We start from the raw sequence: 14,250 nt of genomic DNA on the forward strand, positions 1-14,250 counted from the left end.
CCCTGTGGAAAGGACAACGTGTGAGTGTTTATGGGTTTATACTGAAAACTCTGAACCCCAAAGCAAGTCTGGGCGAGATGTGCGCTACTGTGTGAGCACACATTTAATTGAATCTATTTGTCATCTCAGTGTTGTGCACCTCTTCCATGAAACAGTGAACAACCTTTACTTACTGTCTTATCTACAAGTTTCCTTTCATAGAAGTACATGTGTATAAGTAACATCATCTCTGCTTGTGTGCGTGTGCGTGTGTGTGTGTGTGTGTGTGTGTGTGGTGTGTGTAACCTGTCGTACTGTTTCCATCACAGCTTTCTTCATTCAGGCAGCAAAACTCCTCTATTTCCTGTGAGTGGCAGACTGCCTTGGGCTGGCAATAAACCTGTCAGGGAGAAGAGATGAGAGGAGAGGGAGGAAACAGGTGAAAACAACGGCTAGGCCAGACAAAATACTACCTTTGTAGTTCAAAAACTATATAATATCGCTTTCGAGAGATTCGAAATCCGTCCTAGATGTAGAAGAGATTTAATACAAAGTATGGGGAGTGACTGATGGGTTTGTAACCTGCCAGACTTTTCAGTGCTGCTTTAGTGGAAACTAGGCCAAGCTAAATAGAGCTATTTAAAAAAAAAAAAAAAACGCAGAATGCGTCCTGATTCGTCTGGGGATCCATCTCCAGATCCAGCTATCTCTGCTGTCTTATACACATATTTATGCTCTTCCTCAGAGGAAAAAAAATCATCACAGTCAAACGGGGTTATTTCCCATATTTAGGGATGTCTAATAACATCACAAAACGATTATTTCCCCCAAAAACTCAGTTTTATATTTTGTCTCTGAACTTTCGTCGCCACCCCGACACGTATATTACTGCACAGTGATTTTATAGCCCATAAAGAAACATTAGTACTGATGAAAGGAGCGCATTAGAAAAAGCAGCAGAAGTTAGTCCTGTTATTTCCCCAGAGAAACTCATTTCTCAGTAAGACCTCAGCGTTAAGCAAACCAGGTCTAAACTCAGACTTTTGTCGATTGAAATCCGAGTGGCTTCGTCTTATTAGATGTTTCGAATTACAGGAAACAAACCGAAACGTCCTGAGACCGAGTTTGGATCTTTATAAGTCTGCATGGGACGTGTTAGATTTGGAAATCACACAGCGGGGGGGGGAGCTTCAGTGCGAAGTGCAGGAAGACGGGAAGCGGCAAAGTTCAGCGAGATTATTTCCTTGGAGAAAGGAGAGTTCAAGCAGCAATAATACCGGCGCACAATAACTCAGAGGTGGTCCACTAAATTCCTTATAGCTGAATAACACAACTAGTGTGGAAAGCATCTCATGTGATCACTTTTTTTTTTGTTGTCTTTTTTGCAGCTTCTACGTCACATTTCCCTTCAGATTGAGACGGCCTGTTGCTCTCACAGCTTCTCACTTCATGGTTTTTGCTTCAGTACCGCAGAGATGGCCCAGAAACTCATGACAAGCTTTGCACAGGACCTTCTTCTCTCCCAACAAGGCAACTGGGCCAATGCAGAGCCCTCATTAGTTAAAAATAAGTTTTAAAAAAATCCCTCAGAGTTCACGTGTTTACTCGAATTGAGATTTTCAGTGTCAATCACTGAAAATTTAGATTCGAGTAAATTAGTTCAAGTTATGTGGCGATCCCATTTCCCAGTTCACGGTGTTAAAGTTAATAAAAGCAACACCATAAATACAGTAGATTTAAAGTGTAAATCGCCACTGTATTTCATCAGTACTGCGCTCACTCACTGCAGCCTGTTTGATTTTCGATGTCAGCGGGAGACGAGGACAGAACAGCATTACTAACCTGCAGTAGAGTCACTGAGAGAGAAGTAGAGCTTGTGAACGTAAAGCCACATGGCAGAAATGTCTTCTTTAAACGATAGGATTTAGAACAGCGTGGGAATATTTACTGAAATTAAGTTTAAACTAAAGAAAACTCTGCAACTCCACACATCGCACCTCAAATACTCTAAAAAATAATTAACCCATAGTAGTTACATTATAAAAGCATTTGAAATAGCTAATAAAATAATGATCGTATAATTGTAACCAGCTCAATTTTTAAAGTAACCCACCCAGCACCGTTCAACGCTTAGGGCTGCGGTCTCCAATAAATTCGCATCCTGCTCCTGCTTACAGTGTTCAGAATCAGTTTGCTGACGTGCTAAACTAACATTGGCATGCTGTGGTAAAAATCATGAACGGTCATATTGTTATGAAGCAGGTTTCAATGCAGTGCCAGAGAAGGATCTGAGTTGAGGAAAGACGTCGTCCTCCTGCTTCACAATCGTGGCACGTTGCACTGAATGTCATAAATTTAGGGGCTCGGCGTTTAAGCAGCTTTCTGTTCAGCTTCCACCCCTCCCCCACGTATAGACAGCTGAAATGCAATAATTACAGCAACAAAACAATGCATGTGGCCAAAAACACAATTTTGCAAGCGGTGCACATGAAACGATGCCGTGATTATTAAAAACTGTCAGGGGCGACATGCAGCTGCAGATAGCACACCAAGAACATGTACAAGCTCAGTCTGGATAATTAGTCCTCTTCCTTAATAGGAACAAAATGAAGCTGGAAGTGATTCAACTCTCCAGGTTCATCAGCCCAGTGGAGACAAATCTTCGTTTAGTCCACAATTAAAATACAAGTTGCGCCCGGTATGATCAGCAGACTTTAATGTCTGAAGCTACCGGGCTGTTTTGAAGACCCCCAACCTGCAGGCAGTGTTGACTCGGCCCCCAGGTTCAGTATGGCAACAGCGAACAGCCAGGAGAGGACGAAGGATGATTCCTCTGCTTTGATTTATCAAGACACTCCCCGACTTTCTGAGGTAGCAGAATAGAGCACATAAAGAGACTTTTCCATCCGGGAGCTACAGCGAGGTTGGTCGTCTCATTTTGTTCCAGCATATCCTTTAAAAGGTTCAATATTCCCAGCTCTTTTCTAAAGTTCCCTGTCACATAAAATACATGATCAAACTTTATTTATTTATTTATTTATTTATTTATTTATACCAATCAGTCCTTTGCTTTTCCTTCCATGATTCATTTTAATCACTTTGGTTTGATTTGATTTTATATTCTCTTGTCTCATCAATTCCTCCTAGATTTATTTCACAATTATGCTTCACTTTGTGTAGATCTATCACATAACTCCCCCCCCCAAATTTACACATCCAAAAAAGTTTGTCTGCCGCTTAATATTTTTTTTCGAATCTCGGCTGCATTTGAGTTGTGAATGAGTGATAAACAAAAATATGGATTGGTCTGATTGTTCTGTACGATCACCCCCCCCCCCTCCTCCCCTCCGACACACTCACAGTGTGTTCACTCAGCCACCAGCTTCAGTGCAGCGCAACAATAGAGAGCATGATGGCTGATTGGAGCAGAGCAGAGGGCCCCATCCACTGAAGAGGCCTCTGATCCGCACAAAACAGCCCTGCAATTAGCTGAAGCACCATGACTCACCACTCGGAGGAGAAACGGAGACAATAAACATGAACGTATTCAGTAAGAAGCTGTCTTCATGTCATGTACGACGTTTTCTGGGACAGCGGTCGCGTCATCACAAGCGGTAGATCTGTGTGTGTGTGTGTGTGTGTGTGTGTGTGTGTGTGTGTGACCTTGTTTGGGTTTTCTCACACACATTGGTAAGAGTGTGCTTCATTCCAGCAGATGGATAGTCTTGCGTGCAAGGTTTATTTATTTATTCTAGTTTGATGTAAGTTCATTTGGGGGAAGATATGTTCATGAATAAATTCATGACACACAAGTAAACAATGTAATTATTTGCACTGTGTGTTAGGATTACCATATTAATTAGCCCTCGCAGCTACCGTAGCACAAATACATACCACTGAGTTGTCAACGTATCTGCAATAAACGCTTCAAACAAACAGAAAGGATACAAATTTAAACCTACACCTATACCTCAGTGCTCTTTTTGTTATTTGTTTTTATGCTGACTAAACAAATGCACATGAAATCAGGTTGATAAAGCAAGCAGCCGCAAGTAGCTGTGGTAGTTTCTTAGAAATCAGAAGCATTGGCCCATGGATCTATTTGTTGTTGGGGAAAACGTGAAGCAGCTTTCCTAAGAAAGTTATTTTACACATAAATACGTTTGTAATACAAAACATCCCTGCAAAGCCAGCAGGTGAAGACAACATGAAAAACGTCCCGACACGATGGCGCGAACTGGAGACAAACAAGAGAGGCAAAACGAAACGGGCAACAGCGTCAGGGGAGCCATCTGAGTCCAGCAGTGGAACCCGACGTGTGTTTCATCACTGCATAAGTACGCATTAAGAACCAACCTAAGCTGGCATCTGGAAAAATAGCTACATCCATCTAATAGCAGGCAGTTTAATCAGCATATATGGGAACACAAGAGCGGAGAGTCAGAAAAGACTAATGAACAAAAAACAACAAGAAACAGCAAATGCATGTTAAGGTAAAGCTTAAGTTAGATTTAAAGCTCTGGCATGGTCAAAGAACAATAAAAATCTCCTGGATGTCTTAGCTGCAGGGAGGACTGATGCACAGCAGGCAGCTGAACATCATATCCACCTGCAGAGGCAGCGACTGGGGAAATGTGGAATCTTGTTTTTTAAGTCATCCTTTACAGCAAAAGCAAACAAACTGGTTGAAAGACTCACAAAGGCTTCAGGGGAATAAATTCAGAGAACAGTGCACTAAGATCTCTGAGGCTCTATTATTATTATGATTGGAAAAAGGGTGAAACTGGTTCATGCTAATGTATAGATGTGATGCAAACTATCAACACTAGGATGTGTTAGTGCTTCTGATTGGCTGAAGCCATTTTCATTAGTTTCCCCAAATAAAAAAAAAAATGCAATAGAAGCTCAAATGCTTTGTAAAAACTTTTAAACGTAAATGTTGATCTCACGTCGGTGTGACTGATACGAACGAGAAAGCTGAGATCTTTTTGAAGTGAGGTTTTGTTGACAGGTGAACTGAACTAGTTTTTTAAATAATGAGGCGCAACAGAAACATCATCAGCAAAAGCTGTGAATTTACCGTAGACTCCAAGAGTTGGCCAGGATTTCAGAGCAGAAATCTGTTTACAACTTCCATAAGAATTTAATTTGAGAAAATGTTTCTCCGATTGAGATTCTTTGCCTGTGGACAGCCTTCATTCATTTAAGTTGCTATTTTTCTACTTTAACATCCATCTTTCTTCTTCGCCCAAAAATAACCGACAGGACTCGACTAACGAGGTGACAGCTTTACTTGTCTAATGAAATCCTGGGGGAGGAGGGCGGATTATTTTGTTTCAAGTCAGATGTCTGTCTGAGCGAAAGACCAGAGGATTTAGACACGACAAATTAGACGAGGAGACATGAAGACTGCAGTCTTTGTTGCTGAAAGAACGGCGTGTATGAAGGAAATGTGGACCCGTGTGGTAAACCAATAACTAAAAAATGTGCTTCTTAATAAGAAAAATCCGTGAAAAGGCAATCTTTGTTACAAATTTGAGCATATTTAATCAGGAGGTCGGTGAATTAGCTTCCAGTCTCAGTAAAGGTTTCACTGTTAAGTACAGAATATCGATTGTTTAATCAATATTGTTTTTTCTATGGCTTATTTTCCATAATTTGAACTCACTTGTGACCAACATACATCCGATCATTCTCCTGACGTCGAAACCTTCTGGTTCTCCAGGGACAAAGTTATGAAGCACCTCGCTTTGCACGCATGTATTGTTGTGTGTGACAGAAGTTCATATATCACTTTAAATGTGTCGTTTAATAGTCCAGAGCTGCACGTATGAGCAGGTAAAATTCAGGCATAACCAAGACCTGCATAACAAAGTTTTATTCATTTTAGCCTCAGGGTCAGAATCTCTCTGGGGGATTTAAAGTTTCAGGCCCTAATCTACAAAAGACTCAAGAATGAAATAAATAAAGATGCTTTATGGAGTGACCTTCACAGCAGGTAGACAGCTGGGAAGTTTTTTAATGACTCCCCCCCCCCAACAAACAAATCAGATTTTCAGCAAGCAACAACTTAACTTGACAAAGTCAAGATGGTGGGTTATGTCACAAGTGTAAAAGTTGATGATTCAACTTTTTACAAGCAAGTTGCTGGATGACGACTTTTTCTTGATATTCTGGGTTGCAGGTTAATAAAATGTAAGAAATCTATTCAGCCCTTTTTTTTATTTTATTTTATTTTTTTTTACAAAAATTCCAACAGAGTTTCAGAGGATTTTTGTCAAACTAAGAAAGAGATTAAAGTTTCTTCAGTTCCTTAAAAACAACAACAACAACAACAAACAACCATTCAGTAAGTTCCCCTGCGGCGATGTGTGAAGTGTAGAGGTAAATCAGCCTCCCATATATTACGGCCGTTATGCGTCTGGGTTTTGATTCCCCACCGAAACCTTTACCGCATGTCGTCCCCCTTTCTCTCTCTTTCCATTTCCTTTCTAGTCTACTGAGAAAAAGGCCTCTAATACCAGAAATATCTTTTTAAAAATCATGTTTCCTCAATTCCCCTCTAAATGTTCTAAATATTCTACAGTTAATCTGGTAAAATACAATATAAGAAACAAATTTAGCAATATTTCTGGTTCACAAAAAAGATAGTTTTGACAAAAAGAGAGCTCTTGACAGTCAGACGCATCTTGCAATATTTGCTGTTGCTGGAGAAATTATCATTGTTTTCTTAGCAGACAAACTAATAGTGAGTGCCAAAGCTAATCAAGGACTTAAACTGCTACTTTTCTAAATTCCTGCTAATGCCCGCAGTGCTGCAGTGCTAAAGCTAGCTTTTGGATAAACAAAAGCTAGCTTCTGGATCATACAGAAAGGAAGTGATCAGCCCACAAGAACGCAGCGAGAGTTTGGTGCCAATCTTCAGGCAGCTGGCAGCACATTCACCAAAACCAGGCGTGGTAGCAAAGTATGCCGCAGTAAAAAGCGATTGTACAAACCTGTCTTCATTTTGTACTAATGTCACATGCAATTACTGTGTTTGGAAGAAGGAAAATGCAGAATTGTGGGATTTTGTGGAAACATGAATGTGAACAAATGACATAATTGAATATTTCAAGAAAGTCAGGATTAAGTCAAACAATATTTCCAACACGAACGAAGAAATTTATTCTCCAAAAATGCAAAAACTGTGATCGTCTGAACAACGAATTACCTCAAGAACTTCTGGACGTTATGAGTTGATAATGACACTATCAGCTCACGGATCTGTGTGTTTGATCAGTTCCTATTTGTCTGTTTCAGTGATCCAACAGGATCACACACACCTTCTGTGTTTCCATTGTTTCACCGCTGCAAAAATGAAAGTTACACTAAAAGTTCCTCTGAATTACTTTTTGACAATCCCCACAATGGCTTTGATGAGAACTCCCGTGGAGATTATTGGTAGGTTCATGCAAACAAAGCTGCAGATTGAAATTTGGCCTTTTAATGGAGCCATGAAGCCTGTCATCCCTGAACAATACCTTCCACTCTTAAAAGCAAGAGTGATTTCGCTTTGAGCTGCACAATGAATCGCTTCAACCACAGTCTATTGTAGTTGAGGCTAAATAGAGCCTTTTAGCTTGTCTCCACTTGAGTCCTCTGATTGTGTCAATAAACTCATTCTTTGTGCCTGTGTGTTGTTCCCTGTAACCCAGGTGAGTCAGGCGTAGCCATCACTATCAAAGCTGCCACAGCTGAAACTATCTGTCTTCATGTTGGTGTGTGTCCCGTGGTATGCGTGCATGTTTGCGTGTTCAGTGGCGTCAGTGCTGCCGGTTTCTGCGCCATCCACAGGCTCCTCCCACCCGGTACAGGCTCCTCCCACTTCCTCTGAGTCTGTATAAAGTGTAGCATCCCCTCCCTCTCTCCCATATTCTCTCAGCCTAAGCAGTGGAGCAAAACTCTGCCTCTTCAGATCCTCGTCTCCTGACTTGCCAACAACTGGAGGTAAGAAATACACATCTTTTTTTTTTTTTTTTTTGTCATTCAACTTTGAGCATTTTGCAAAAAAAAAGATAAGCACTTAAAGTTACAAACCCCTTAAATGGTGTAGAATTTTAAAAAGAGGGTGAAAGTTTTTTGCTTTTCTCCACCCCCCAATTTGTAATGTTTTTATTAATGACTATATGAAGAACTCATAAATATCTGAATTACAGGCAGTGAGGAGGTAAATAAAAATTAACCACTTTTACATACGAAAGATAATTTGAAAGTTGGTTAACGGCCAAATATATCGTACTTTCTGAATGTGGAGAAAATTTTGGTTATAGCTTGATTTTTTTTTCTTTCTGCATTTCAGTAGTGATATAATAAATACTTGAGCACATAAACAAAAATAAAAACCAGAGCTTTTCTTTAAAAACTAAGCAAAGTGTAAAATGTGCGATGCAGAGTTGTGGAAAAGGTTCTCACACACAGCAGCTCATCATTATCAGCCCGATGAATAATGAATGAAAGACGACCAGCTGCTATCAGGAATTATATTAGCATTGAAAGAATGACTACTTACAGCACCACTCTGCCACTTTCTATAAAATTATTGAAATGGACATTTGTTTTCTGTGCCAGTGATGAAATTACAGATCAATTCTTGATGTAACTGAGATTAAAACTATGAGCTGCACGTCTCATCCGAACAACTCCTGGTGTTAGGATGTTATATGAAATAATCAGTGAATAACCAGGGAACGGCTGCAAAAGCCTCCATCACCTCAGAATATTTTGCAAAGAACTTAAAGCTGGAAAGTCTCAAAATGGTTCTGAATAAACATGTTCAGTGACAGTAAACAGAAGTCTGCAGAGCGCTGAGCTGTAATAGCAACACAGAAGCAAACGGAGACAGTGGGATTTTCCAATTACTGCAGATCGAAAGCCTCCAAGCAACTGGTGTTGTTTTTATCTAATTGGACTTTTCTTCTGGAAGAGTTTTCTAATACCAAGCATCGTTCATCACATCTAATGAAGATTATTCACCAGGGTGAATAATTAGCTAAATCAGCCTCCCAAATGTAATATTGCATCCAGAATAATAATCTATCAGCGATATTCTGAGTGTGAGGAAATATTTCATTGGCACCATTTGTTGGAGGAAATTTTCTTAAAAGAGGAAATTATAGATGGGGAAAAAACAAATATGATTTAGTTCCTCAGTGAGTTTATTTTAATATAATCTGAACCCAAAAAGCAAAGCGCAGAGCCAAATTAAGATGTGGAGATAATTATCATATTTCCTTTGAGATTTATTCATCGCTGACACTGCCACAATCAGCGTGTGTGTGTGTGTGTGTGTGTGCGTGTGTTGAACAGTAAAATGTTCCATCACTCTTTGGCAGCTCAACCAGAGTGTATAAAACAGACAAGATGATGTTTACCGTATTTTCACCAAACATTAATCTCTTCCCCCCACGTTGCTCTTTAGAAACTATGAAACTGTGTTTAACATTTTTAACTTAAATTGTCTGTAGGTTTCTTTCTAATTGGAGCAAAAGATTTTGATCATTTAACTGTGTGTTGTTCATGTTCTCTTTTCTTTGTATCCAGTCATGAATGTAGGTATCTATGTGTGTTTTATCCTGGCTGCTTTGTCCAGTGGCTCCCTGAGTCTGCCTCCACAGTCAGTGGTAAGACACACACACACACACACACACACACACACACACACGCATTGACACCATAAGTCACAAAAAAGTTAAAGCAGTTAATATGAGAGACATTACATATGTTTACTTCCATGCTTTTAAAGTGGCACATATAAAGAAAATCATCATCTACATTTTTTCCTAGTAGAATTAAATTCAAAATGAATTTCCATACATCTTCCTTTCTTCTCCCAGAGAGCTGAGAGTACGGCTCACTTAACAAACAGCCTCCATGATCCGTTGTCCAGCCGAACGCGCCAGGTCCGCTCGGCTCCAGCGCCACCATCAGACCGGTTCGCCCACTACAGCCAGCTCCGTGAGAACGCAGAGGCTCCCAACAGCCTGAGCCAGCTGCTGGCCAGACTCATCCCCAGGAAAGGTGAGTGCTCTGGGGTACAGAGGCAACTAGAAGCTGAGGTTATTAATGTCCTTCCCTTCAATCATTTATCTTTCTCTCATCGTCCGGTTATTCTTTTTCTTCCCTGCATCCGTCCGTCTGCAGTCCACCGTCATTTCACGCTGAGCCCGTATCCCACCATCTGCCGTGCCCCACCTCCTTCCTGCCTCCTCCCCGTCTCTTCCACTTCTTTTTAACCAAACCTCCTCCCTCTATCATTTCCTCCTTCGTCTCCTTGTCTCCACGTTGCAGAAAGTAAAAGGACAGAAACAGAACAAGTCAATATAAGTTAAATTGCTCCTTTCATACCATCATTAACAGCAAAGTAGAAAATAAAAAAACCTGATCTGATTTCTTGCAGGTTCTGGCTTCCAGATCAGATCCTCCCTCAGCAGCAGAGCCCTGGCCCCCAGCCACAGGATAGAGGACAGAGATTACCTTGGCTGGATGGACTTTGGACGACGCAGTGCAGAAGAGTATGAATACTCCCCGTGAAGCCACAGCCGGCTCTCACCACCCTGCCGCTGTCACGGCCCCCCAACACCCCCAGTTAAACCAGCAGAATAACGTTACAGTTGTTTTTTTTTTTTACTTTTACAACACACTTAAATAAGAATCCTGTATTGAGTTTAGCATAAAAATGACAAAACTTACTTAATAAATGGGAAAGTAATAGATATTTTAATTCAGATAAGAGACATTAAGAAGCTTGAAAGCAGTATTTTTCCATCTGATTACTTCATTTGCTCTTTAAAATAAATCATTTCATTAAAGAGAGAGAAGCTCCATCATGTCTTAAATCAGTTCTGCTGTTTTTTGGGGGGGATTTTTTCTGCGGGTTCATTTCAACCTTTACCAAATACAGATTAAGTGCTCTGGTATTTAGGACAGGAGAGGGTTTTTATGAGTTCCACACAGAATAAAAGCACAATTGGATCGGACTGCTGAAAATGGTGCACAGGAGTATGAGTATTTTTACTGATGAAGTTATTTTAATGTCAGTTTAATTTCTGCTCAACACTTTTGTGAAAAGGTGTTAATTTCAAGTGCTACGTCAAAGTAATATTAAAATATCTCAATTCAGCTGAAGTGTTGGGATATTTCTGAAGCATTTTATTGAGCGTCTGAATCTCTCACCGTCTTTGGTGTCAAAAAAAAAAAAAAAAAAAAAAAAAGGAGCTTAGGTGTTTTATTTTGGAGCCTCAATTTGCTTTAACTTCACACAGATGTCCAGTGAGAACATCTTTTCATGCCCCACCATCTGCACCGGAGCGTGGCGTCACTCTGAATGATGAAGGGCGGCTGGAAAGGGAACATCTCCGGTCCGCCCTCCGGAGGCTGAATCTGGGAGAACAGAGTGAAAGAGTGAAAAGACCAGAGCTTGTTTCAAAAGTTTTCAGGATATGGACTTTTCATCAACTCTCCATATTGTCTCTGCAGCTGATGATGAAAGTGTTTCTCTTTGGGAAGTTTCTGTAATAAGCATCTTTCTGCTTTCTTATTAGTGTCAAATATATTTATTGAAGGGTTTTCATTACAAATATCCAAACGTACCAAAGTTACCAATGAGAAAAAAAGAAAGAAATACTACTAAAAAACCCGCATCATACTAACAAACAAGCGCAGCCCTCACTGTCATTTAAATACTGTGCAAAGAGTGCAAAGCAATATGATATATAGCTACACTATACCAGATCAACCAGTAGAACTAGAAACCATCTATGATTAAAGAAAAGAAGATTTCCAAGTCTGGTAAAAAATTATTTTCTGAGCCTCTCATTACACATTTGATTTTCTACAGTTTTAAACTGGACCTTAATCCAGTGTGTTACTGGATTAGGGGTGTGGGTGGGGCAGCATCCCTCCACCTCAAAAGGATCAAGCGTTGCACCAGCAAAAGTTCAAGAAGCCATAACTTTGTGTCCTCCAACAGGTAGCCCCACCTGTCAGGAACAGCCCCAAAAAGGTCAAAGTATCTCCTAAATTGTGAGTAAATTCAAATGGAGTTTTTAACTACAGGATTAGTAATTGTCCAGTTTATGGTAAAAAGTATTGATGCTGTTATTGCTGATGATAGAAATTGAGGGGCACCAACCTGGGGGATAATATCAGAGTAATAATATCCCCAGAATGACAGACATCACAAATTAGTTGCTCAATAAAAGTAGCTATGATTTGGAAGGGAAGAGTCATTCCTCCATCTCAGTTTCTACTTTCTTTTTCATTCAGTGTAAGTCTAAATAAAGCTCATTCATCCTCTGACGTCAGCAAGAAATGCAGATGCATCGTTTTGTATCAAGACTGATATCAAAGACAGCATGTAGCCACTGTCAGCCCAGAAACACAAACATTTATCTGTGAGCATTAAATGGTTTTTACCAGAACTTTATAATACAAGAGCTAAATTATGAATTAGTGTGAACAAAAACTGAGCTGTTAACTCATCTTTAGGCTTGTGGCTAACTTCCCTGGGAAATGCGTCACTGTTCATTACTGCACGGTGGAAAAGAGTCGATGCAGCTGATGGTTCTGTTCGAAGGTAAAATAAGAGCCCAACACATTGGATTTCTTCAGTAATGTGAAATTAGAAAATGTCACCTCATCATTCAACAATTTCATTCTTCTATTAAAACAATCCACAAAGGTTCACAATATGAACTTTAAAACTGTCAGGAATGTGGCTTATTGCATCTGTGTGTGTTCCTTCAGTGGTGTTGCTTTTCCAGGAACCACTTGAGGGCGCCATGGAGCACCTGGGCGGACACCAGCAGGTGTCCTCAGGAACACCTGCATTCCCTCAGGCTCATCAGCAGGCGGGGTAAGAAGAGCTGGCTGCCTGACCTCCGATGCCTGAGTGTTAGGTCAGGCTGGTGCCAATACTCGGACTGCACCGTACGCCCCTCCATGAAGTGTGTACTCAATCAAAATGAACTTAAGGGTTCGAGTGCGCAGGTTACAAGCTTGTAAAAATGTGAGAATTGGGACAGTCGGCCTCTGAGCCATCAACTTCGACATCCAAAATGGCGGACCGGTTGATATTTAGGCATTTTTCCTTCTAAAAAGCACAACTGCGACAAGAAATCGTTTCTAAATTTACAGTAGAAGTATTGTTGCTTTCCAAAATCACCGCAGGAGCTATTTGGGTGAACAAGTGTGCTTTGTTGTGACTTGTTGAAGCAAATAGCATTCATAAATATAAAGTAGAGTGAAATGACAATTATTTCAATACCTTATATTTGAAAACTGATTTGTGTGTGTGTGTGTGTGTGTGTGTGTGTCAGATACAGCTTCCTCTGTGAAAATAGCCGTATTTCCATCTTTTAATTCAAATACCTCATGCAGCAATGAATTGTGGGTAACATACTTGCTTAAGTCCGCCTAGCAGAAGTTCGGAAGTGGGACCCAAAAAGGGCGGGGCTTAAGACGGCTATGGAGAATTGGGACCCAGTCAAACCCTTCATCATGAATGCACATTTAAAAGACAAAAGGACCAGTTCAACACTGTCTCGTCTCAGAGTTTCAGATCTCTGTTCATCTCTCATTTTCTCTCGTCTCCTGAGAGCGTCTGTGCATGTGGGTCAAAAAAGCTAAACACCATCATGACAGAACACCCAGGCCAAGAAGACCAATGCATTTCACTCAAACCCATGGTGCTGTCCTCAGAAACCTCATCGATCAACAAAATACAACCATTCAACGCCTGGATTCAAAATTTACCAACTAACACTTCTCCTCGTCCAGCAGATGTCGCCAATGCTCCGTTTCCCAGGCCTTTCAGTTCACCTCCCTGCTGTGAGGTCAACTGAGAGGTTTAGTGGTGAAATAGGTCGTAGTGGGGGCTTCCTACTGTACTCTGATATGTCTTATTTACTCGGCCTTTTGGCAGGTAAAACTTTAATGCGGGCTGAACCCCACTTTCACAAATACCCACATCTTACCTGCTCATTTCAGGAACTTAAGGAGTTTAAGATGACGTTTGGCCAAGATTCAGATCACGCTCACCTCTCTTGTGGGCTGTGAAAATTAAAGCAGGACCATTAGTCTTCCACAAACAGTTGGTTTATTATAGGGCATCGTTGGTTAATGGACATAGTGTTGGAAAATGAAAATTAATCACTTAATAAACACACTGGCTCTCTGTTGAAGACCCTGGGCACAAGGGTGACACAGAATGTCAGGCATTAAATGGCAACT

At 40.6% G+C, this 14,250-nt stretch overlaps 1 protein-coding gene and 1 long non-coding RNA gene across 2 annotated transcripts; both read left to right on the forward strand.

Annotated features, from left to right (window-relative positions):
• The first annotated feature begins 314 nt into the window (after positions 1–314).
• Positions 315–1,709, forward strand: LOC106938643 (uncharacterized). The gene is made up of 2 exons (XR_001422669.1): positions 315–418; positions 1,368–1,709. It is a non-coding gene; the product is annotated as an uncharacterized LOC106938643 (long non-coding RNA).
• A 6,157-nt stretch (positions 1,710–7,866) lies between these two features.
• Positions 7,867–11,139, forward strand: LOC106938642 (cholecystokinin-like). The gene is made up of 4 exons (XM_015020763.1): positions 7,867–7,968; positions 9,562–9,641; positions 9,855–10,038; positions 10,418–11,139. The coding sequence occupies exons 2-4, from the start codon at positions 9,564–9,566 to the stop codon at positions 10,549–10,551; spliced, it is 396 nt and encodes a 131-aa protein (XP_014876249.1). The 5' UTR covers positions 7,867–7,968; positions 9,562–9,563; the 3' UTR covers positions 10,552–11,139.
• Positions 11,140–14,250: the final 3,111 nt, after the last annotated feature.

This window comes from Poecilia latipinna, unplaced genomic scaffold, assembly GCF_001443285.1.
Source record: "Poecilia latipinna isolate Pla-1442-1.1 unplaced genomic scaffold, P_latipinna-1.0 Scaffold2652, whole genome shotgun sequence".
NCBI lineage: Eukaryota > Metazoa > Chordata > Actinopteri > Cyprinodontiformes > Poeciliidae > Poecilia > Poecilia latipinna.

Coding starts and splice junctions, on each gene's coding strand:
- LOC106938642 (XM_015020763.1), top strand. CDS start 9,564: ATGAATGTAGGTATCTATGTGTGTTTTATCCTGGCTGCTTTGTCCAGT. Junction 9,642..9,854: donor GTCTGCCTCCACAGTCAGTG/GTAAGACACACA, acceptor TTCTTCTCCCAG/AGAGCTGAGAGTACGGCTCA. Junction 10,039..10,417: donor CAGACTCATCCCCAGGAAAG/GTGAGTGCTCTG, acceptor GATTTCTTGCAG/GTTCTGGCTTCCAGATCAGA.